Here is a 23,798-nt window from a genome sequence, read left to right as displayed (position 1 = left end):
AATTGAGGAAAATATGTAATAAAAAATATTAAAAAAAAAAGAAATATAATGGTAGACAATGTAAAAAGAGAGAGAGAGAGAGAGAGAAACAAGAAAAAGTTTGCCAGGCGTGGTGGTGCATGCCTTTAATCCCAGGACTTTGAGAAGCATAGGCAGGCGGATTTCTGAGTTCGAGGCCAGCCTGGTCTACAAAGTGAGTTCCAGGACAGCCAGAGCTATACAGAGAAACTATGTCTCGAAAAACAAAAAAAAAAAGAAAAAGTTTATTTCTCAAAATACACAACCAGTTGCCTGTCAAACAACTCTTCAAAGGCTTTCCAAAAAGCTGAATTATTCAATTAAGCTACAGGGAAAATAAAGCATGGTAACAACTTATATTTTAGAAAATAATTTGGCTCTTTGGTGAAAGATACTTAAGAAAACTTTAGTAACCGAGTGAGACTGAAAGGGACGACGACCGAAAAATGTAAGGTTTGTTCTGTTATGGGTGCATGCTTCATAGAAACATTATAGCTCACAAGGTCTACTTCGCTGGGACTCTATAATTCCCATTATAGACCCGATGAGACCGAGGCACCAAACAGTCTGGCGATCACGTAGAGAAGGCACTTAAGGTACCTTCAGCGGACAGCCTGGCTTACATGAACTGCTAGCGCCGAGGGGATTGAGGGATCAGACCTCCCATCCCAACCCAACTGTGCTTAGCAGGAAACCCGGAGACCCAGGCCAGGAAGCCGAGGTGACAGGCATGAGGTCTCCTCCCTCCTCGCCGAAGCTCCCGTGTCATCAGCCCCACGGCTCCCACCGCTGCATACCTCACGGAGCGTCTCAACGCAATCGCACGCGCAGAACAGGGAGCCGACAGCTCCACGCGACTCCTCCACGAGCGTAGGTAAGACCAGGGCTACTTCCGTTATGACGTCGGGTCTGACGCCAGCTGAAACGGGAAGTAGAAGGGCGGGACTTGACGTTTATAGCCAATCCCCGCCGAGGGCCGAGTCGCCACGGCCTGTCGGTCGCGCGCGGGGAGGGGGCGTCTTCCGGTCGGGCCGAGCTCGTCGCTGGGTTTGTTGAAGGACATCGGCCGCGGAGTTTGGGGTTCGGACGAAGGTAGGTGAGAAAGTGCTCTCAGCTGCTCGGTCTGGTGATTGAGCTTTGTAAGGCCGACTAGAATCTGGCCGTTTTTCCAGCCCCGGAACAGCGCGAGGTTTTATTTTTGCGGGGAGACGGTGGGGAGTGGGAAAGACGCTGGAGAAAATGAGGGTCAGGGCCCCATGGTGCATCTAGGAAGCCTCAGCACCGCGAGTGACGAGCGCTCCAGGCCTCGCACGGTTAGCGGAGAGCCTTATGCCCCACTTCCCAGTGTGGATTGGGGGTGAGGCCGGTCGAGAGGGGAGCTCCCCAAGGTCATCCATTCAGTGGGTGTTGGGAGAGGATTCTGGGTTTTGACCTCATCTCTGGCTGAGTTCGTGTGTCCTGGCCTCTATGGCCATAGCGATTTGTTTCCTCCGAGCTGTGATCGGGAAACCAAGTCTCCCTTACCTGCGCCGTGGCCTTTGTCAAAACCAGAGTAAACGTGGAGTGGCCCTGCGGTTCTCCAGGCCTGGGCTCTAAAAACGGATTCGATTTTGTATCCCAGCGGTTCTGAACCTGTGGATCATGATCGGTTTGACAAACCTCTATCTCCAAAAATATTTATTTACATTACGAGACTCCTAGCCGTACAGCTGTGAAGGAGCAACGGAATAATTTTATTGGGGGAGGGGGAAGAGAGGTTTCACCACAACAGAAGGAACTGTATTAAGAGGGTCGCAACATTGGGAAGGTTGAGAGTCACTGCCGTGTTTGATCAGTGCAAGGGTTTCCACAGAGGCTGTGTGTTGCTTGTGGTCCCCAAGAGCCTTTGACTTTCATCTTCCTTATACCTGGTGATGGCACTACTCCAGATAGGTGCCCATAAGACGGGAATAGCTGTATCCAGGAACCTGTTACAAAGCAAGGGCAGCTGCTCACCCAAGACTTTAATGAAATGCCCATTTCACATGGAAAGACTGGTTGTATTTAATAGTAGTTATTGGATTATTTAGAAACAGAAGCAAAACCTGTTAGCTTAGACTTTGTAGCAGGCTGCTGTTCAACAATAGTACATTTTTAAAAAAAAAATATTAACTCACAGGCTCACAATTATTAGTCTTTGGTGACTTTTTTCCCACTACCAAATGGCTCTAAACTTGCATGTGACTGCAAGGACAGGACATTTTCGTTTTATTTATTCCTATTGCCAGGTGTGAATGGCTTGTCCCTCTAGTCCCAACACTGTCGGGCAGATCTCTGATTTCAAGGCCAGCCTAATCTATGTAGTGAGTACAGGCATCTGGGGCTACAGACTGAGATAAATAAAATAAAAATTCCATACAGGGCATTGTTAACAATATTAACTGTTAAAAAAGATCATTGGCCTAAAACAGTATGCAGTTTGTTGGAGGGGCTTTAAGCCTTAATATCACCTTTGTTTGCCATGTGGTAGCGCCACACACATTTACTCCCCGAACTCAAGAGGCAGGGGTTCAAGGCCAGCCAGGTCTCCAGCGTGAGTTAATCCTGTCTCTTGATGACAGTGACAACAAAGGCGACACCATTGCTTATCTCACTGTCGACACCACTTAGATGGAAATCTAAGCTTCCTTTAAAACCCCAGTTCCTGTGCCTTCCCCTTGTTCTGCAGTCAGAATGCACTGTCTTTGGAATACATCATCCTTATCGCAGTATTCTATAGAATGAAATTTAAACACCTCAGCATTAACCAATTATGACCAAGTATCCTCCTAAAGGTGACAGTTACACTTAAAGAGTTGAGAAGGTTGATGAGCTGGCAAAGACAAGGAGTCTTAGTTTTCCGGAGGGTTTCTCATGAGAACCTACTTCATAACTTTACAGAATGTATCATGAAGTAAATGGAGAAGAATGCTTTGGTAGGTGGAGTGAAGGGGAGCTTGGACTATGAAGCTTGGATTATGTTAATAGTGATTTTCCTGCTTTGGCTAGATTGGCCAAGATCTGTGAAAGAGACCCAGGGAAATTTAGATTTTCTTCATTGTTCCAGTAACCGTTATGAAAGTACTCAAAATTAAGGTTTCAAATTTTGTTGCATGAATGCTTCTGAAACCTTTGAATAGTTAATAATAGAGGGGTGCTGGCTTCCATAGCAACAACACCCTTATGTTTTCTCCTACTCCCATTTAGAAGCCAGCCAGTCTGCCAATCTTGCCTGGACCTTGACCGGCTAGTTCAAGTTGCTCCTGGAAGCTGTGGCTCAGCTGTGGTAGATGGGCCATCATACATAGAAAACTGAATCTGCTGTGACTTGCTGAGTGTTAGCAAATACGATGTCACTACTGCAGCTTTCGTTCCACTCCACCCTACTCCTTATGGCTCCCTACTCCCAGCCAAATCGTCTACTTTTGTGACTTACACAGGCATACATAGATGCACGTATATTTAAACCTAGGCTCTGTTTACCAGGAGTCTGGCTTATGTCGTTAATGAAATGATTTTCTGTTGCATCTGTTCCCCTGCTTGCTGATCATTCATTTTCCTTCTGACTGAATAAGATCCCACTGTAAATGTGTACCACACATTCTTTACTCTGCTGAGAGGCATCTAGACATAGTCAATATTTTAGCCACTGTGAATAAGGTAGCAGTAAACATGGACATGCAAATATCCTTGTGGCAGTGGCTTAGTCTTTCAAGTATACCCCAAGTAGAATAACTGGATTGTGTGGCAATTTTGTTTTCAATTTTCTGAGACTCCTCCACACGGACTTCCATAGTGGCTTCCCCAGTTCCCACTCCTAGCAGCAGTAATGATTCTTCTTTCCCTACATCTCCCCAGGATGTTGTCACTTCCTTTTAATGCAATTTCTTACATAGAAGAATAAAGCCAGGTGGTGGCACTCACCTTTAATCCCAGGACTTAGAGGCAGTCGGATCTCTGCAGTTCCAGGACACAGAAACCCTGTCTCAAAAAATTAAAAAAAAAAAAATTGTTCTCCAAAGGGTTTCCCCCATATAATTATTGAGCATTAGTTTTGTTTGATTGTGTATGTGTTAAAATTCCTCCGAGGCCGTTTAAGACAAGTAACCAGACAGGGTTTCTAACCCAGTGTCTGTGGAGGAGCCTGAGGGTGTGCACTTCTAACAGTTCCTCTGGGTTTCCTGCTGCTGCTCTAGCGACCTGACTTTGTGAACATTGATATGCCCTGTAATACCCAGAAATAGAATTGATTTTTAGTATTTAACATCACTTGGGGCCTTCTTCCATGTGGTACACTGGTCTATATAATTGTCCTTCAACAGCAATTGTCATTTATTCGTCCCATGTTGGGTTTCTGGTCTTTCTACTTTTGTGAACAGTGTTCATTGATGATTCCTAGTCCATATATTTCTGCCTTGTGATAATTTCTGTCAAGGTAAATTCCTGGAGAAGATATAAACGACTCAGCTAGATAGAAGGGGCTATCTATTATATGATATGATAGATATTCTAAATGTTTGCTGTCATCCCAGCTCACACCACACAGTGTATTATAGCCAGTTAACACTGCCAATTGTAATTTAGCTATGCTAGTATGATAGTTAAATATTGGTTTGGTTTTACATTTCTTCTTTTGAGAGTCAGGGTTGCCTCTTTTGCCCAGCTGGCCTGGAACTTCCCATGTAGACCAGGCTGGCCTGAAACTCATAGAAAACAGCCTCCCTCAGCCTCCCCAGTGCTGGGATTCGAGGCCTGTGTCACACCAGGCTGACGTCATGTTTCTTTGTGGAGTTGGCTCTTTTATACTTTCCTTTATATTTCCCTTCCCAAAGACAAGGAAAATACTTGCCAGTTTTCTGCCAGGAGTTTTTTGCTTACACTCAAAGCCCTCTATCTGGGTATAAGGCGTAAGGTTCCAGCTTCAGACCATCGTGACTGGTGTCAATATTATCATCAGTAGATGTTCTGTCTCCCATGGAACCCTGGGTGACTTATAGGACGAAAAACTGACGTGTGTTACTCTGTTCAGTTGGTGGTTACGTTTGAAACGCATTACAGGCTCCAACTTTTAGCTGGCCTTAAAAGTGATTTACTTTGAATAGCACAGTATCGATAGAGCCGTGAATGAAAACATTTGGCTGTGCTGAGTCAAGTCTTTTCTAAAGCTTCCTGTGCTCAGTGCTTGGTGATTCTAGGAAACGTGAGCAGCGGGAGAAGGCCCTACCAGTCCTTACCAGCTTTCCCCACAGCTCCACTATTGCAATGGCAGCTGGACCAGAGGAGAGGAGAGATTTGGAAACTGAAAGAATTTTATTTCCTTATAAACTGCACCCAAATCAATTTATTGTTTTATTGTTTTGTTTTTAGATTGAAGTCATGGCTGGTGCAGAAAGTGATGGCCAATTCCAGTTCACTGGTATTAAAAAATATTTCAACTCTTATACCCTCACAGGTAGAATGAATGTAAGTATCAACTTCATTTTAAGCAGTTATATCTAAGAATAATAGAGATATGACAGCTTTCATTTACATCTCTCTTTTGTTCTCAGTGTGTCCTGGCCACATATGGAGGCATTGCTTTGCTGGTCTTATACTTCAAGTTAAGGCCTAAGAAAACTCCAGCTGTGAAAGCAACATAAATGGTGAGGAGCTGCCACTTCAAATGTGTCCTTAGTCATTCTGATGGCAGGGCTCTTTCTTGTCTTAAAAAATAAACTGTTGGCACTCTTTAAAATTCATTGTATACACAAAAGAAAACATTGGGTAGGTATAATGTACACCTGAAAGCCCAGCAGGAGGGGACACGCAGAAGGATCACAAGTTCAAGAGCAGCTTGTGCTACGTAGCAAGACTTGGTCTCAAAACAATTCAGAGAGAGAGTGGCCGAGGATCTGGGTGCAGTGTCTTCTACTGTACTCCAGCACCACTGGGGGGGGGTGGGGGGGTGAAGCAGGAGGATCACTGTGATTGTGAGTCTGCTCTGACTCAAGCAAAACAAAACCCAAGGAAGGTATTGCATCAAAATGGTTTTGCACTTGAAAGAGTGTTTTCTTGGGGTTAAGTGCTTTCCCAAAGGATTATGGGATACCTTGCTTTTTAAGAGGGTATATATCTTTTACCTCAGCCAGAGCAGACTGATTTTTGATAAATTAGTGTGTTAAAATTCTCTTGAGTTTTGTTGTTGAAGTACTTTTTTTCTCTTACCATTTTCTTGTGTCTGTAACAATTAGATGACTTCAGTGAAGTGACTTAATCTGTTTTATTGTTGGGAGCTCACGTCCTTGCACACTCGCATGCCAGGACACTGATGTGGAAGGATGAGGACAACTGTAAGGAGCAGGTTTTCACCTCGTGGGGCAGAGCCTTTCACTTCTCCCTGCTGCGATGCTCCACTGTGTCCCAGCTAGCTGGCATGCACAGTTACAAGCTGGCTTTTCTGTCTCTGGACATCTATCTCTACATAAGAGTGCTGGAAATAGATGTGCCACTGTGTCTTCACCCCCCATAAATTCTTGGGACCAAACTCAGGTCTTCATGGCCTCCCCAGCCCAACTATAAGCTTATTATGTAATTTAGTTTTGGTTGGGTTTTGTTTCTTTAGGTTGTTTGAGTCTTGCTTATAACCCAACTGGCCTCACAGTTGTGGCAATTGCTCTTTCTCAACCTGCTGAGTTTTGGAATTACAGGCAAGTGCCACCATGCCTGGGTAGGGGTAGGGATACTAGAGCCTGGAGAAATGTCTCAGAGGTTACGATCAAGTACTGCAGATACTGAAAGACAGAGGACCTGAGTTCAGATTCCCACTCCCAGGCCAGGGCCTTACAACTGTAACCTCAGCTCCAGGCGAACTAATGTCCGTTTCTGGACTCTCACACATAAACACACACAATTAAAAATAAAGTCTTTTAAAAAGAAAAATGGAATTATGAGCTGAGGTTGTGGTACTAGGGATCAAACCTAGGGCCTTGGCAGATGCTAGACTATCATGCTCAGCCCCAACCCTAACCAACCTTTAATATATAAAGTTGTAATAGATGCTGGGCTTTTGATAGCTCTACATTTTCATAGAATGCTGGCTTCCCCCCCTGAATAAACAAGCCCCTTTAAGACTTTCTTACAGTCCCCTTCAAGCCTTCCTCTCTGTCCAGAAGTCAGTAAATGGTGTTGGCAGGGCAGCAGCTGTGCGGACAGGCAGAAGGCTTGAGAACTGATGCTTTCCTCACTTATTTTTGTTCTGCTCTTAAAAGCTTCACCATCTTGAATCCATCTAACTTAGGGGACTGTGAGGTCCAGTCCATGCCTTGTTCCTGGTAACAGGCAGTATTTTGCCCAATGTTATACATAAAGGTACTCGTAATTTTGGGAGGGTGGTAGTATCCCCATAAAAATTGTATCTTGAAAACTAAGTAGCAGACATGTCTTGCCTATTTAATAATGTTACCTTACAACTGCTCAGGAGTTGAGAGCACCTTCTGCTCTTATCTAAGACTAGGATTCAATTCCCAGCACCCGTGCTGGTTCACAGCCATTCAAGTGGATCTGATAACCTTCTGCTGATGTCCATAAGCACCAAGCACACAAGTGGTGCATACACACGTGCAGGCAGAACACTCACACATAAAATTAACAAACATTTGAGTGTTACTTTGTATACTTGGGTTTTTCCAGTAGTTTTGCTTTTAAGGCTATACTAAATTATTGGCAGTTTCAACAGCTACTTCAATTGTTAAAGCTGGAACTTTAAACTATGTCAACCTGAAGGAGATGTGTACACACACACACACACACACATTATGACATATGTCCTACTGACTCTTGAGAACCTAGTGAATGTACATTTACTTTGGGGAATTTGTGGTGATTACTGATAGTAGAACACATTTATGTCAAACTGTTTTTGCTTTGCTTATAGGATTTTGAAATGTCTGACCTCACCTGTTAAGTCCCATGCCTGAAGAAGCTGATGTGAACTCATCATGTAATACTCAATTTGTACAATAAATTATGAACCTGGAAAAGCTGGTTGTCTTTATTTACAAGATATCAAAAATATAAAACTGTACAAAATGCAACAAAGGCAAAAACTGGCAGTGACTTGGTCTAAATCTCTTAGTTTTCCAAAGCAAGGCTCAGTATTGGAGGTAAGCAACTGAAATGTCTGTCTGACTTCAAGTGCACTAGGTCATGTGTAGCCATGTTAGCTGAAGTAGAGTGTGGGATCTGAGTCTCTTCACCTGCTTTGTGAGTGTTTGAGTGCACGCCAAACTTACAAGGTAGGAATTGAGATGTTGGTGGGTGGCTGTACATCTAGACTTAGGAACTGTGTCCCTACCCAGTTCCATACAGTCCACTCATGGTGGGTGAAGGGAAGCATGTTAGTGGGTCACTGAACACGCTGCTTGAGTGCCGTACAATAACCTCATTACAGCACACACACGTTCATAGAACTCTTCAGCTACTCAAGGTGGTACTATATTTCTTAACTTGAATCTTGAAGCAGAATGAATTGTTTAAATGAAACTGATTTTTTTCTAAACACAATAAATTAAAATAGCATTTGAACAAAAAAAAAAATATGCATAGTTTCCACACAATCCAAAGCACCATAAATGTCCCCTCCACGAACATAATACCTCTTATTCAACTAACGGAAATTAGTTAAATGTGGTTGCTATAGAAACGTGGAACTGTCTTGTTCAGATTTTCCAAGCAGCATACTTCCAGATCCATGTAGACAAAAACATTCTTTGTAGCTTAAATACTAATCACTGAGGTATTTGCTTTTAGTCTCCCTTTTCCAAACAGTAGCTTCCAAAAGGTCTCTAATACCGTTGGTTTATTGCGGACTGTAAGCTCCTGCAGCTAGAACCAAGTTTCTTCTTGTAAAATGTAGGTGTACCACTGGTGTTGATTTGGTCATATATGTACCCAATAATAACTCCTGGGAATTCTCAGGTAGATTTATGTGCCCGGTGGCTGTGGTAAAGTCATCAGCCTCTAAGTCTTCAAACGCTTTGATGGCATCCCATAACCGGACTGTGTTATCCATTGAACCTGAAAGGATGCCAAAGGGAGCCATCAGTGTGCCGCTCTCACATCGAGTCCCCATGGATACTTGTGTTTACTGTGGTTTTTTTTAACCCCAAAGCCATGAAATAACTTACCTGATGCCAAAATTTCACCATCTCTACTAAACCTAAGTGAACACACTGTATCAGTGTGGCCTTTTAATTCTCCAACCATCAAGCCATGTCCAATATCCCAAAGAAGTACTCTGCCATCTGTTGCTCCTGTAGCCAGGAATCTCCCATTGGGAGAAAATGTCAAGGAATGAATTGGTCCCTAGAAAAGAGCAAAGTAGGGTTAAATATATCTGAAAAGACTGAGGTAGAATTGTAGTTTGATAGCATGGCCATTATTTTTAAACTGTTTATGCTACTGGTTAAGTATTTCAACTTGGAAAGCATCTTTGTGTGCTGGAATAATGAAGGTGTGAAATACCTTGTGCCCAGTGAAGATTCGTACACAGTTACCATTAAGGACATCCCAGAGCCGTACAGTTCTGTCTGCAGAGCCCGTAGCAACATAGTTCGAATTTGGATGAAATCTAGTGCAATTCACATCAGCAAGATGACCAGCAAATATCCTCAAAGGCTGATAGTGATCTGTAGCCCAAAGCCTGAAAATAAAAATAATATAATTTAATAAAATTTAACCCAAAAGAGAGGTATTTCCAGGTGAAGGTCAATTCCAAATGGTTCCTCTAGCTGAAATTGCTATCTAACTAAAGGAAAGTTAACTGGGACTAACTTTTTTTTTTTCTGAGATGATGTCTCATGTAGCCCAAGCTAGCTTTGATCTCACTATCCTATCTCCATATCCCAGAGTACTAGTAGGCTTGGGTTTGGTTTTTGTGATTATTTTGTTTAAGACAGAGTCTCACTTTGTAGCTGTCCTGGAATTAACTATGTAGATCTGGCTAGCCTTGAGATCCCCCTACCTTAGCCTTCCAAGTGCTAGGACTAAAGGCATGTGCCACCATGCCCAGTTCCCAAATGCTGGGATTACAGACATAAAGATTAGCTTTCTTTTGGTTTTTGGTGGGTGTTTGTGTATTTTGAGATATGGGTGTAGCCCTAGATATCCTGGAACTTTGTAGACCAAAATGGCCTCAAAATTCAGAGAGCGCCGGGCGTGGTGGCGCACGCCTTTAATCCCAGCACTCGGGAGGCAGAGGCAGGTGGATTTCTGAGTTCGAGGCCAGCCTGGTCTACAAAGTGAGTTCCAGGACAGCCGGGGCTACACAGAGAAACCCTGTCTCGAAAAACCAAAAAAATAAAAATAAAAAAAAAATTCAGAGAGCTTCTGCCTCTCAAGTACTGGGATTAAAGGTGTACACTGACAACTGCCTGGCTTAAATGATTTATTTTAATTTTCTATGCATTAGTGTTTTGCCGAGGTGCGTGTCTGTGTAAGGCTGTCGGATCCTCAGGAACTAGAGTTATAGTCAGTTGTGAGCTGCCATTTATGTGCTAGGAATTGAAACTGGGTCCTCTGGAAAATCAGTCAGGACTCAACTGCTGAGCCATTTCTCCACCAGCATGTAAACTCTTTTGTATAAATTCTTTTATACCCACCTTCCCACTCCTAATGAACAGAAAACCATTTTCCTATAGTTTTGGCAACCACATGATTTCTAGCAAAAATTACATCAAACGGGACTTTAGGAATAACAGAAGACAAAGGTATTCATAGTAGAAGCAGGGCCCTTGGTATAGACAATAGAGGGAGATAATATTCCCGTCTCACATTTTCAAACTACTACTGTGAATTATCTTCTCAAAAAGTTAATCCTGAATAGCATGAAAATCAAGTTTGCTGGACTTTGTATTCTCGACAAGAAATGGTTATATTCAGTGAGTAAACTTCATTAGATCATAATGTTCTTACCGAGCTACTCGGTCATGGCCTCCTGACACGAAATAATATCCGTATGGAGAAAACTGTGTGTCCCATACTGGGTAGTTGTGTCCTTTATACCCAACCAAGCAAGTGAAAGTCTGAAGGCTCCAGAGTCTAACAGTTCCATCCTCTGAAGAGGAGAGTAGGTAGTTCCTGAGGAGAAGAGGTGGCGTTTGATTCTCAGTACAATCTAGTTACCTGTCCATGTTTCTTCCAATCTCACATCTTAACAAATAACATGCGCCTATGTCACATCAGTGTGTGTGCATGCACATGCGCGTGGGAATGGGCACATGGTGCAGAGGCCTCAGCCTTGGGCCTAGCACATGGCAGGCAGGCACTCTACCACTGAGCAACACATCCTTAGCTCCCTCACCTGTGTGTGTGGAATGCAGTATGCATGGGCATATTTAGGCGTCTTCCTTGGATCAATCTCCCAGATGTACCCAGAGCTTGTCAGCTTTCTCCAGAGACCCCAGCTCCAAGTCCAGGATACTGGGACTAAAGGAGGGCTGCCAGGCCAGGCCAGCATTTATGTGGGTGCTGGAGATCCTAAACCTGCTTTTCACTCTTGCATGATGAGCACTTTACCCACTGAGCCATCTTATCCCCACCTCTTTATTCTTAGAATTCACAGCAGGTAACAAGAGCTAAAAGTATTAAACTGATGTTAAGACTCATGTATTATCAGAATTTGGGCAACTGAGGCAGGAGGCTTGCTGCAAATTCAAGGCTAGTCTGGACTACTGTTTTGAGACTCTATTTTCAAACCACCAAGAAATAATACTGAAGATAAGCAGTGTTGCTACCTAGACAGTCTAGAAATGAGGTGTATCGATCGTGGATATGTTATTTGCTATCTGCATGGGTTATATCTGAAATAGAGAAGGAGTCAGGTATAGCTCAGTAGCAGAGTGCATGCCCAGGATGTGCTCGAGGCCCTGTATTCAGCCAGGACTCCATTCCTCCGCAGATACTAATCTCTACCTTGTCACTGAAATCAGCTGTTCTCAAGTAAAATGTATCATTTGGCTAAATCCTATTAAGTACTGGTTTGGTTTTTTTGTGGTTTTTTTTTTTTTTCTCAAGATCTCACAAGTGCAAAGATATTATGGGTGAAAGCACCCTTTCCCAGGCATTTTCACAGAAAGTTAGAAATGAAAAACAAGAATAACATAAATGCGTATGGCGCTATTATTTCAAAACACCGTCTGGCTCTGATGCCCAGAGAACCTAGAACCACAGTTCTCCTGCCTTAGCCTCCAGAGGAGCTGGGATAGCAGGCAGGCACCTACCATGACACTCAGCTTGCTTCCATCTTCCCATTACAGAAACCCAAATGCTTCTAATGCCATTAGTATGAGGAATTTCTCTTAAATTTTATGAAGTGCCATAAGAATAATCCACGAACTCAAGCAATTCAATCTCTCAGAGGCTATTAAAGACAAAGCTCAATTTTGAAACCAGTGAAGCCCTGAATGTGTATTTGATTCTGTAAATTCAGTATACACTTAGTTGCTATTTTATATCCCAGTACCCCAAAATAAATTAGCAAATTCTAATATAAATTCTAATTCTAAAAGACACCGAACTACAGGCAACCATGTTTAGCATTTGCATTTAACTTTAAGCCCTCAGTTCTGTTTATCAGCATTTAATTGTGTTTGGATTTTACCTATCCGGACTGAAGCTGGCTCCATAGACAGGCCCACTGTGACCATACAAAATCTTCAACTCACTTGCAGTTTTCTCATCCATGATTCTCTCTAAGACATCATCTGATTCTTTGTCTATAAGACTAAGATCTAAAAAGGTCCAGAAATATTATTTTAGGTATATTATTTAAGGCAATCCATCATAGTTCAGAACTAACATTTCAACGTTTCTTCCTCTGTAGCAACAACACTATACTAAAGCTAAAGTAAGTGATACGTCCCTTGTATAGAAGAAAATGAGTCTTAAAAACAGTTAATAATCTGCTAGACCACACAGTTCCTCAGTGTGAAAACCAAGACTGATTCTTTAGTCTGTCTACTATGCTACATTTTATATAAAAAAAAAAAAAAAACTATACAAATCCTAAAACAATGTAAACATACTGTTTAGGAAAAATAGCTATCAAAAAGCATTTAAAGTCCTGACCTTATTACAAGTTTGGGCTTTTTGGTTTGCCTTCTGTTAATTTTATATGTACCAATGTTTTACATGCATGCATATGAATGTACCACATGCATGTGTTGGTGCCCCTGAACTAGAGTGATGGCTAGTGGTTGAAGTCTTACCCAGGTCCTCTGCAAAATGGTCAGTGCTCACAACCACAGAGTCGTGTATCCAGCCCCTTGTTTTCAGTTTTGAGACAGAGTCTTCACTGTGTAGCTTAGGCTACTTTGAACTTACAGTGATCCTTCTGCCTCAGCCCTTGTAGGAACGTGAATCTGAGCATGCGTGCCATCACACACAGGTAGATGTCAGAGAACAACCTGTAGGGTCGGTTCTCTTCAACCACGCAGGTTGTAGACGTTGAACTCAAGTCTGCAGGTCTGGTGGCAATCACTTGGCCTATCTGCTGAGTTACTAAGGCTTAGTAAGGCCCTGCCAACTCTCACTAAGGTTTTCATAAAACGTACAGGCAAATAATCACCTGCTATCAGTTTTAACTTTCAAGAGCTGTCTGACCTCATCGCGTCATTCTATCCGTGAGAGAACTGGGGGCCAATGGAATCATCACTGCCACCGTCAAAGGCTCTTTCACTTATTGGAAATGTTATCTTGGTTTGAGACAGTTCATTTAAGGTTTGCAGGCTGGCCTTGAACTCACTCTGCAGTCTAGGCAAGCCCTTGAACTCACTCTTTTTAAACACTGTTTAGTGTCTGTGTATACGTAGACGTACACATGCCTAGCACATGTAGGGAGGTCAGAGGACAACTTTTAGGAGGTGGTTCTCTCCCACATGTGGATTCCACGGAATTGAACTCAGGGCATCAGGCTTGGCAGCAATGAGCCATCTCGCCTGCCCAGTCCTTGAATTCTCAATCCTCCTGTCTCATCCTCCTAAGGTGTTTGTTATCACAGGCCTAAACCACCAGGCTGTAGCCCCGGAATTCAAGACAAATCACTTCTGCAAAGATCACAATTTCCTATCTAAATTCTATAAAATCAAATTGATGTAGACTAATTTCAAGTTTATACCAATAGGTCATCTCAGTTACCTGATGCCTGTTTGACACTCCGAAGCTTTTTAGGGGTCACAGACCACACTCTGACAGTTGAATCAGCAAAACCTCCAGCAATCAGACTAGAGTCATCAGTGACATCCACTGCAGTGAGGCCCTGAGAGTATTAAAAAATACATATATTAGAGGGATTAGATAACATTGTGGTAGGGAAAAAAATCCAATCATATCTAAAAATGTATAATGCTAGACAATGGTGGCACACACCTTTAATCCCAGCACTTAGGAGGCAGAGGCAGAGGCAGGCGGATTTCTGAGTTTGAGGCTAGACTGGTCTACAGAGTGAGTTCCAGGACAGGCAGGGCTACACAAGAGAAACCCTGTCTCAAAAAGAAAATAAAAATTGTAATGGATATTTTTCTCATATCATTTGACAACTCTGAACACAGCAGCAAAATTAAATGCACACCTATATATGTAACTATATACATATATGTACAGACATATGTAAGAGATCATAATGTGGGGACACAGGGAGAGTTGAGGAGAGGCAGGGGTAATGTTCACGCAGTGCTCATGTATGAAGTTCTCAAAAAAAGTAAGTAGAGCCAAGATGAGATTATCTGAGTTACACTGTCAGGTGAAACGCACTGTCAGAGGCACAGGCAGCGAGCGCCTTATCACTTGCTTTTCCGCCCTCTGTATTTGGAGTGGGTAATAGTAATTGCTAATCATGTTTGTACTTTACTAGAAGATACATCTTAGTATTCTATTGTAAGAAGTCAATAAAGATATTAAGATTTAAATTAAAAATACCAAATTTATATTATTACTTAAACCAAGCTTAAGAGATGAACCAGATGAGCGTCTCAGAGTTAGAGGAACACAACTCCCAATCAACTAACGAGGGTCAAGAATCAGCAAGAGTCTTAACTCTTACTAAAAGTTGCTATAAGGCTTTTAAATCCAAACATCTATCTATTCTGACCAGTGTATGCCCGCCCGCCCGCCCACCCACCCTCTCTCCCTCCCTCCCTCTCTGTTCCCCACCACCATTTTGTAACCCTAGCTGTCCTGGAACTCACTCTGTAGATCAGGCTGCCCTCAAGCTCAGACCTGCCTGCCTCTGCCCAGACTGCTGGTATTAAAGATGTGCACCACCACACTGCTGCCCTTTGCTTTTAAGTTAGATAATGCAGAGAGCTTAAACAAGAAAATTCTATCTGAGGTACATTTTCTCAGTGCTAAGTCACCATTTCATCTGACTCTTCTGGGAGAAACTGTCCAGTTGTTTTACTGACCTGGTAAGCATTAAGGAATGTATAGAAACAAATGGAGGGTAAACAGTCTGGCCCGAGGCGCACTCGTTTGGTAGTTTCTTTCATATTCATTATTTTGTCCAGTTTGTCTGAATCTTTTAACTCAGGAAGAGGAATTCTGTAAGAGGAAACAGACTAAGAATCACTCTTTGATTATTAATAAACTCCAACCCTCTGTGACATAGCTTCCACCTCTATGCACGTTTCGTCCCCACCTGTTTTGAGGCGGAGCGTTGGGATCTTGTTTTTTGCTTTTAGAGCCAATGCTATCCTTCTTAGGCTTCTTCTTTTTAGGTTTTCCTTCTTCATTTTCTCCTTCTTCATCCTCATCATCCAAAGGCACCTCAATTTCTGGTTCTTTTAGTAAACCAAAAAATACCTACAAGTCACAAGAATCAACAGTTTTTAAATTAACTTTTGTTCAATGTGTTTGGTTAGCTCATTTCTCTTTTCAGGCTCTCTTACAGCTACAAATGACCAACATCATTTTTAACCCACAGAAACATGCAGCAGCGCACCGCTTATGCCTGCCTGCTGTCCTGGTTTTAGAGACTCAGCGGGCCTTTTGTTGTGTTCCCTACTTTTCCCTAGATTCAGCTGCATTACCGTGAGAGCCATGTAAGTGTGTGCACACACATGCACCATACTCTAAATAGACAGCGGGCCAGGAGCCACAAGCCAAGAGGTATAGACAGCACTTTGGAATTATTATGCAGGTCTCAGAAGCAAAAGCAAAACCAAAAAAAAAAAAAACCCTTGCTCATCTCAGCCTCTGCAGTTAAGGCTCTGTTAACGTGACATCGTTGTCGGTTTGCGCCCGCCCGTACCTTGGATTTGTTCGCCTCTCGTTTCGCCTCTCCTGCCAGGCTGCCCACCATGGCGTCTATCTGTTGCTTGCTGCGAGGCATCCCGTCAAAGATGTCAATGTAGAGGTGCTCCTGCACGATGTTCCAGATCTGATTGTTCTGCTTCTCCTGAAGATGCCGCTTCAAGAGTTGGTACGAGTCCCGGGAGATGCGGAGAACGAATTTACTCGTCCGAAAGTCCAGCATGGTCTCGTTCCCTTTCATGTGCTCCTTTTTGGTAAGACTAGATAATACTCGTAGGTCATCCTGGTAATAACATTCCTGATCTCCATGGAACCTGTTTTAGTGATTTTAAAGAGTCATTTTTCAGTGTGTCGTCAAGGTAATCGGCTTCTCCCTCATACATTTATAAACCATCCCAGAATCATCAGTAGTTAGCATGTAATTATATATTTATAATAATGGAACTATATAAATAACCCTGACTAAGGCTGTAGGGTCAATAGTAATATATTTCCAAATGATTATAACTCAGTTTCTAAAGTCACCCATTTCTCTACTGAGATGTATCACAAGCACTTCAGGAGAATGTTCTGGAATCACGCAGGGAACGGGGCTTCTGAGCAGACCTAAGACTCACTACCAGCATGTATTTCTATTCTTTTGAAAACCATCTTTGACCCATGATGGCGCACGCCTTTAATCCCAACACTCAGGAGGCAGAGCCAGAGCCTGGATCTCTGAGTTTGAAGCCAGCTGGTCTACAAAGTGAGTTACAGGACAACCAGGGCTACACGGAGAAACCTTATCTCGAAAAAGAAATTAAAAATTCTTTGGTAATACAGAAAAATGTCAGAATCCTTGCTTTACTGAATTTTGCACTTTCTCAAGACCTCTTTAAAATTTTTTTATTAAAAACATTTCAAACATAGAAATAGAAAATAGTATGCCTTCAGTGTACTTATCACAGACTCAATGATAATCAGAACATGAATTCTTATAAGCCTATACATTTTAATTACTTAAGACATTAAATATCAATATTTTAATGATAAACTAAAGAACAAATACTGGTACTAAACAATGAGCACTTTCATATTTTCACTATTACCAAGGCAATTAAATAAAGCCTTCAGTCTTGGTTATAGCTTATAGTTTAAATATACTTTTGTTTTTATGTCTTGGCTTGTTTTGCCCTCATTTGGGCATGGGGTCCTAGCAGACTGTCTGTAACGGGAACAGAAAGCCTTTTATGACAGCCCATCTTCCTACATGGAAAGGTGGCTGGCTATCCCAGGAGACTGAAGGAGCAAGACTGATGACAGTACTACAAAAGAAATTAGTTTCTAAGCTGGGTGATGGTGGCACTTGCTTTTAGTTCCAGCACTCAAGAGGCAGAGTGAGTTCAAGACCATCTTGGTCTACAGAGAAAGTTCCAGTACAGCCAGGACTATTATGCAGAGAAACCCTGTCTCTTTAATTAAAAAATATATATATATAAAATAAAATAAAGGCTTCTAGTGTAGAAATGTTATTATCAGACAAAGAAAGGGGAGGGAGTGACAGTTTGCTTTCAGTACCTTCAATTAGGAATCTGAGTGTAAAGAGTAGATAAGGGCTTTCATGAATTGTTATCCGACAAATCCTGACTTCAAGCTCTGTAGGTTGCACTGAAGCACTGCCTTCAGTCAGCCCAACCCTGCCCCCTTGGCATCTGTAACAATGCTTTCCGGGACTTCTCCATGTTTCTCCACCTTTTTCTTTTCTGTATCCTCCACTTGTTAATGTTGGAGCTCTTCAAGCCAATGTATGACTCTAGGTGCTCCTCTCCTCTCAGCTGTTATATAGGGGAACGGGATTACATTAGAGGGACAGACGGACTATTGGCAGACCTGTCTTGGGGATTTTTGGGGGGTTTTGGTTTTTTGTTTTGTTGGTTTGTTTGGTTTGGTTTGGGGTTGGGGTTGGTTTGTTTTGGTTTTGTTTTGTTTTGAAGACAAGGTCTCTCTCTCTGTGGAACTCGAGCTGTAGACCAGGCTGACCTCACTCAGAGACCCACCTGCCTCTGCCTCCTAAGTGCCAGGATCGGAGTTGTGCACCACCATGCTACACCCGGCTAGTGGTTCTTAGTGGATTCTTAAATTACTTAGAAGTTCACTTGAACTGGAACTACAGACTAGTACCTCTACTTGACACATCACATCCTCCTCCAGGGATTTCTGCCAGGAAGTCGTCCTTCTCCAGAGGACACCCCAGAAATCTGCATTAGCAATGGTGTCTCACCTCAATGTCCGTCCCAGCACTGTGGGGTCAGTCTGCTTTTCACTTCACCAGCAGACTGTTTCTCCACAGCGCTGCTACTGATACACTGGGCAGGACAATTCTCTGCTAAGTAGGACTATCCATACATCCCAGAATAGTTATTACTATTCCCGCCTCCCCAACAGGTATTTATGACAAACAAACATGCCCCGACATATTTCTAGGTGTCCATGGGACAGAGGGCTGCCACCACCATTAAGAAGCACTTTACTCTAGTCATCCGATAGTCCTGTCCCTCACCGTGTGCTTGCCTCTTGCAAAAAAAGCCTTTTAAAACGCACACTCTGGGGGGGTGGGGGAGGGCGGGGGTGGGGAGGTAGAGACCATGCCTATAACACCAGCACTCAGAAGGAAGAACTCCCTTCCTCCATAACAAAACACCTGACTATTAGCTGGGGACAGACATCTCGGGGAAGATCGCAGGAAAGATGGCATTTCCTACATTTGTCCCTAGGGATGGTCACTGATAAAAAGTTAGAAAAAGAAGTGTGAGCATCTCCCAGGAACGTGTGCCTTTCTTGCTGACTAGAACAGTGTTTGGACTGCTGTCCAACAGAGGACCAGCTTGTGCCTAGAAGCTCCTGACAAGAACACTAGCCGATGAAGGCCACACCCCCGATGACTGAAGACTTAGCTATCAGCCCTAAAACTGACATTTTACTTAAGCCTCTTGTTTGGGTTGTAACTAACACTGTTCCTACTGCTCTTAGAATCCAGTTTTTATTCATAATCATTGAGTTTTCGGTGACTCTTAATCAAATCTAGTCTTATCCAGTGTAAGTCCCTATTATTCCTATAACACAGATCCTCAACGCAGTGTGAGAAACTGCCTGCTGTTCCCAACTGAACGCTGTACCACAGCCCTGCACATTACTGGCCTCAGCTGCTATGGGCTTCTTTCCGTCTCTGTAACTACAGAGACGGCCAGTTCAGGTATGCTCTTCTCCTCCACTGGCTAATTCCTAGCAGCCCTTCTTCAGTTCTCGTTTCAGGACTGTTTCCTCTGGAGGATCAATCCTGCCTGTGTGTAGATTCACGCTGCCCAAGGCACCTATCCTTCTGATTTACAATCTTCCATTTGTGTGGTTACAGATGTGTGTGCTTATACAGACATAGATAGATAAAGACGTTAAGATTCACATACTTCTCAAAGAATGATTTTGCTTCATTTTCATGTTGATTATAAACTAGCTCCAAGTACATATGTACAAACAGAGGATAAAAGAGTTGGGATAACTCTGCTCGATGGCAGTCCAGAGAACATTCAATGAAGTGTTTCAGTCCACTGTAGTATTCTTCATACATTGTAGGGTCTCCTTGTTGGTTGTAGGCCGACAAGACAGCACTGACGTCTGGCTGGTCTTCCACAGCTACACTTGCAACTGTTTAAAAAATGAATGACAACTTTTAAGAAAATGATCTAATTGCACCAAGCAGATGAGGTTTTGCTAAGGCCCCAGGGACAGCTGATTCTCAGAATTGTCCCTGTCCTCTCTACTTCTCTTCCGCAACACAACCACGCATCTTTTCCTTTTCTAGTTTTGTATTACATTTGCTTATTTTGTGTATATGTGTGGCTGTGATGAGGCTAGCAGGCAGACAAGCCATAATAGTTATATGGAGGTCAGAGGACACAGTCAGTAGACAGTTCTCTCCTTCCATGATGGAGGTTTCCAGGACCTATCTCAGTTTGTCAGGCTTGGTGACAAGTGCCTTTACCTGCTGCAAGCACAGTCACAAAACCTTTTAATACAACTCAGAATGTTTTTGAGTAACCCAAGTTTGACTGTATCTTACATTTTTAAATCAATAACAAGAACAGTCAACATTTTTCCTGGAATTGTGTTATTCTAAAGACAAAATGTGCACACGGGATTGGAAATGTGCAAAAGGCTTGTCTAGCATGCACAGGCCCTAGGTTGAACTTCCAGCACCACCAAATAAATAAATAAATGGATGTGCAAAGGCACCAGTTATGTTCATCTTCTCTTAAGGCTCAGTGCAAACAGCATGCATCACACTCCAGTGCCTTGTATATAAATCCTGTACCATCAGTCCTGTGATACCCTCATGTTCAAACATCACTCACCTTATATAAAATACCAGCATCTCAAGGGGAAAGGGGAACATGTGTTATAGCTCTGGAATATAAAAGACTACAACTCAACTGCATATACTGAAAGCAAGTTCTATAACCAATCAGTGCCAAGTGGAAAGCCTGGGTTATTTGTTTGCAATATAGCAATACAAAACGATTAATGCTTTTTTAAAAATCAAATTAGAGTTTGGATGTTGAAATTTTGGCAAACTACAGTTATACTGTTATATCCTGTTACGGTCTTTAAAAAGTGATTATACATACTCTTTACTGAGAAAATTATAATTAAGGTTATAATTTTGAAGTCATTCTCATGGTCTCTTTTTCTCCTTGGTTTCTTGAGTATGATCTAAAAGAATAAGTCAAGTTTCTTGACAGATGAGAGATATTAGAAAAATAGTATAATAATATAAATTGTTACAATACAGTCACAAAATTTAGCATACAGAAAAGACCCTCCTCGGTTAATTTTCCACATATTTTTACTTATCACCCCCTTCCCCCATTACTATATTTAGCTGGGGATGGCTTTCTCACAGTAATTCTCCTTCCTGCCTCAGCATCCCAAGTTCTGGCATTATAAACATGACACAGTTCTATTTATGGATCACAGTGCCATGTGTTCAACCTTCCTGTCTAGCAATGCTCTCACTGAAACAGATTAACATGTCTAGAACCACTAACCTGGATAACTTAATTCAATAGTTACTGATCTCCTGAGTTTAATTTTTTAAAAAGATTTATTTATTATTATACATAAGTACACCATAGCTGTCTTCAGACACCAGAAGAGGGTGTCAGATCTCATTACAAGTGGTTGTGAGCCACCATGTGGTTGCTGGGATTTGAACTCAGGACCTTTGGAAGAGCAGTCAGTGCTCTTACCTGCTGAGCCATCTCTCCAGCCCCGAGTTTAAAATTTTTAAGTTTGGTGTATATTAAAGACAAGTTTCAGGTAGCTGAGACTCTCCTTCCACCATGTCGGTTCTGAGGACCCAACTCAGGTGATCATACATGGTGGCAAGCGTCTTCACCCGAAACGTGTGTTTTACTATATGGATTTGTGACAAGTTTCTGGGAGAAACGTGGACATGGGTTGTCAGTAACTGGAGTCAGGAACTAAACTTTCAGAACTAGGCACATTACTCATTACATCTTAGACTCATAATAACTTACTTAGTAAAAAGGCAAAAAAATAAAATAACCCTCCCCCCCAAAAAAATACCTTTAACTGACATCACACAAGAAAAAGCCACAGAGACAAAAAGGTCTGCCCCACTCCTGCCCGTAGACTTAAGAGTTTTCAAAAGCACTGCAAGGCAGATTCCCAGACTCTGCCCTTACAGAGTTTAATAAGCCTTAAGTGATGCTCAGAAATCCTCTAAAACACTTAACACCGGCGGTTCTCAGCCCACATTCTAAGAAACACTTACAACCTCCACTCTGGATGTGTTATCCAAAGCAAGCCCTTCCGGCTTTGCTCAAAAAGTCCGTTTTCTCGTCTCAAAAGGAGAGATGAGAACTATACAGTTGTGAAAAATCAAGACACGGAAAGTACCTGCTGTACAATAGTTGTATGGGAATGGGACAGTACGATACTCCTGTTCACGCGAACCCAATCCTAGGTTCCTAAGTCTAAGTAAGAGCAGAAACCCCGAAACCCCTAAGGTCCCCCTCTTCTGTCAATCCCCGGTCCCCGGCGCCTCCCTCGGCTCCACAGCCCTGCTGCTCAGCCTCTGGCTGGAACTGACAGCTCAGAAGAGGGTTTGACTGCGCAGCCGGCGCAGGAGCGAAAGGGGCGGGCATGTGGCCCTAGAGGCGGGCCCAGGAAATTCAAAACAAGCCCGCAGAGGTGCAGGCCCGCCAGCCCTCGCCTTCCCGGCTCGCTCCCCTTCCAGCCGGCGCTCCTCAGCCCGGGAGCCCGAGACTCACCCTTTCCCGGAGCCGCAGGACCTGAGGATGAACCCGAGAACACCGAGGTCCCCGAGGCGCCCGTCCCCGGAGGCTCGGGGGCCGCAGAGCCGGGAACTGAAGCGGTGACCCGGCTGAGAAGCGCGCTGGCCGCCTCCGCGCCGGCCCCGTCCAACTCTCCCGGAGCTCCGGAGCCCGCCACCGCCTCCTCCAGCAGCCGGGCCTCCCGGCGCAGCGCCTCTTCGGCCTCGCGGAGGTTGCTCTGCCGGAGGAACTGCAGCACGGCCAGGAGGGTCTGTCGGTCGTGGGGAGCGCCGGCCTCCGCCGGAGCGGCGGGCACCGGGGCCGCCCCCGCCGGGGCAGTGGCGGAGACAGCCACCCCAGGCTTGGGGGTCCCGCCGTCCCCGCCGGCCGCCGCCGCCACTGCCACATTCCCGCCGCCGCCGCCGTTGGGGCCGTTGTTAGGAGTGCCGCAGCTCCCCTCGCCTGCGCCGTCGCCAGCCTGCGGAGGTAGCAGCGTCGGCGGTCCCTCAGGCTCTAGCTTGACCGCCACCTCCGTCTGCTCCTCCGCCAGCGCCGCCATCTTGCGGCTGAGCCACCTCGCGCCGTCAAGCGTGACTGCGTTTTCGCCACATGGAGGGCGGGGGTAGGGCGTTTCACGACAGCCGGGGCAGGCCATTTACGGCAGTGGGAGGAGCTAGCGAGGAGAAAAGGCACGAGAAAGAGCTACTTTCAAAACCGAGCGAAAGGCAGGCAGGAAGTGGGAGTTGCTTACCGTCAGTCTCTATTGCATTTGCCTGCTAATTACCGTTTATTGCATTCAGGCGATGAGATAGCCGTTTTATATTATACGAGCTCTTTTAATTCAACAAGTTTAAAAGGTGTTAATCCCTGGAGTCTTTACAGACGGCTTAACCAGAATCCAAAGAGGTTAAATACACACGCGAAGAAAACGATTCACGCCCAGGTATTTAATTCAAAAGCACATAGCATTTATCAGAAAGAGGCCTCCTAGTTACTGGAAAGACTCTCTGATGCTGTGGGCTGAGAGGTGGTTACTTTTTCAGTTTTTCTTTCTTTCTTCCTTGTTTGTTTGTTTGTTTGTTTTGTTTTGTTTTTTCGAGACAGGGTTTCTCTGTATAACCCTGGCTGTCCTGGAACTCACTTTGT

General features: G+C 43.7%; 3 protein-coding genes across 3 annotated transcripts in view; 1 reads left to right on the top strand and 2 right to left on the bottom strand.

Moving 5' to 3' along the window:
• Positions 1 to 915, bottom strand: part of Pdcd11 (programmed cell death 11) — a 41,507-nt gene extending 40,592 nt beyond the window's left edge. Inside the window, exon 1 of the mRNA XM_021151475.1 lies at positions 816 to 915. The gene's annotated coding sequence lies outside the window, so the exon portion shown is untranslated. The remainder of the gene's footprint in view (positions 1 to 815) is intronic.
• An 88-nt stretch (positions 916 to 1,003) lies between these two features.
• Positions 1,004 to 8,054, top strand: Atp5md (ATP synthase membrane subunit DAPIT). The gene is made up of 4 exons (XM_021151914.2): positions 1,004 to 1,110; positions 5,404 to 5,499; positions 5,586 to 5,678; positions 7,949 to 8,054. Exons 2-3 carry the CDS (start codon positions 5,413 to 5,415, stop codon positions 5,673 to 5,675), a joined length of 177 nt encoding a protein of 58 aa, XP_021007573.1. The 5' UTR covers positions 1,004 to 1,110; positions 5,404 to 5,412; the 3' UTR covers positions 5,676 to 5,678; positions 7,949 to 8,054.
• Positions 8,046 to 23,240, bottom strand: Taf5 (TATA-box binding protein associated factor 5). The gene is made up of 11 exons (XM_021151913.2): positions 22,650 to 23,240; positions 19,764 to 20,001; positions 16,319 to 16,634; positions 15,707 to 15,870; positions 15,474 to 15,609; positions 14,209 to 14,329; positions 12,674 to 12,803; positions 10,987 to 11,151; positions 9,538 to 9,715; positions 9,201 to 9,378; positions 8,046 to 9,090 (listed from the first exon to the last, which is right to left on the bottom strand). The coding sequence occupies exons 1-11, from the start codon at positions 23,209 to 23,211 to the stop codon at positions 8,873 to 8,875; spliced, it is 2,406 nt and encodes an 801-aa protein (XP_021007572.1). The 5' UTR covers positions 23,212 to 23,240; the 3' UTR covers positions 8,046 to 8,872.
• Positions 23,241 to 23,798: the final 558 nt, after the last annotated feature.

This window comes from Mus caroli, chromosome 19, assembly GCF_900094665.2.
Source record: "Mus caroli chromosome 19, CAROLI_EIJ_v1.1, whole genome shotgun sequence".
In the NCBI taxonomy this organism is placed as follows: domain Eukaryota; kingdom Metazoa; phylum Chordata; class Mammalia; order Rodentia; family Muridae; genus Mus; species Mus caroli.
The sequence above is the reverse complement of the archived record's forward strand: the minus strand, read 5'-3'. Positions and strand labels throughout refer to the sequence as shown.

What these genes read in the sequence shown, in the direction of transcription:
- Taf5 (XM_021151913.2), bottom strand. Translation starts at nt 23,211, where the DNA reads ATGGCGGCGCTGGCGGAGGAGCAGACGGAGGTGGCGGTCAAGCTAGAG. An exon ending in TCCTGCGGCTCCGGGAAAGG is followed by an intron (nt 20,002 to 22,649) that starts GTGAGTCTCGGG and finishes TTTTTTAAACAG; the next exon opens with TTGCAAGTGTAGCTGTGGAA. An exon ending in GAGAGGCGAACAAATCCAAG is followed by an intron (nt 15,871 to 16,318) that starts GTACGGGCGGGC and finishes TGTGACTTGTAG; the next exon opens with GTATTTTTTGGTTTACTAAA.
- Atp5md (XM_021151914.2), top strand. Translation starts at nt 5,413, where the DNA reads ATGGCTGGTGCAGAAAGTGATGGCCAATTCCAGTTCACTGGTATTAAA. An exon ending in CCCTCACAGGTAGAATGAAT is followed by an intron (nt 5,500 to 5,585) that starts GTAAGTATCAAC and finishes TTTTGTTCTCAG; the next exon opens with TGTGTCCTGGCCACATATGG.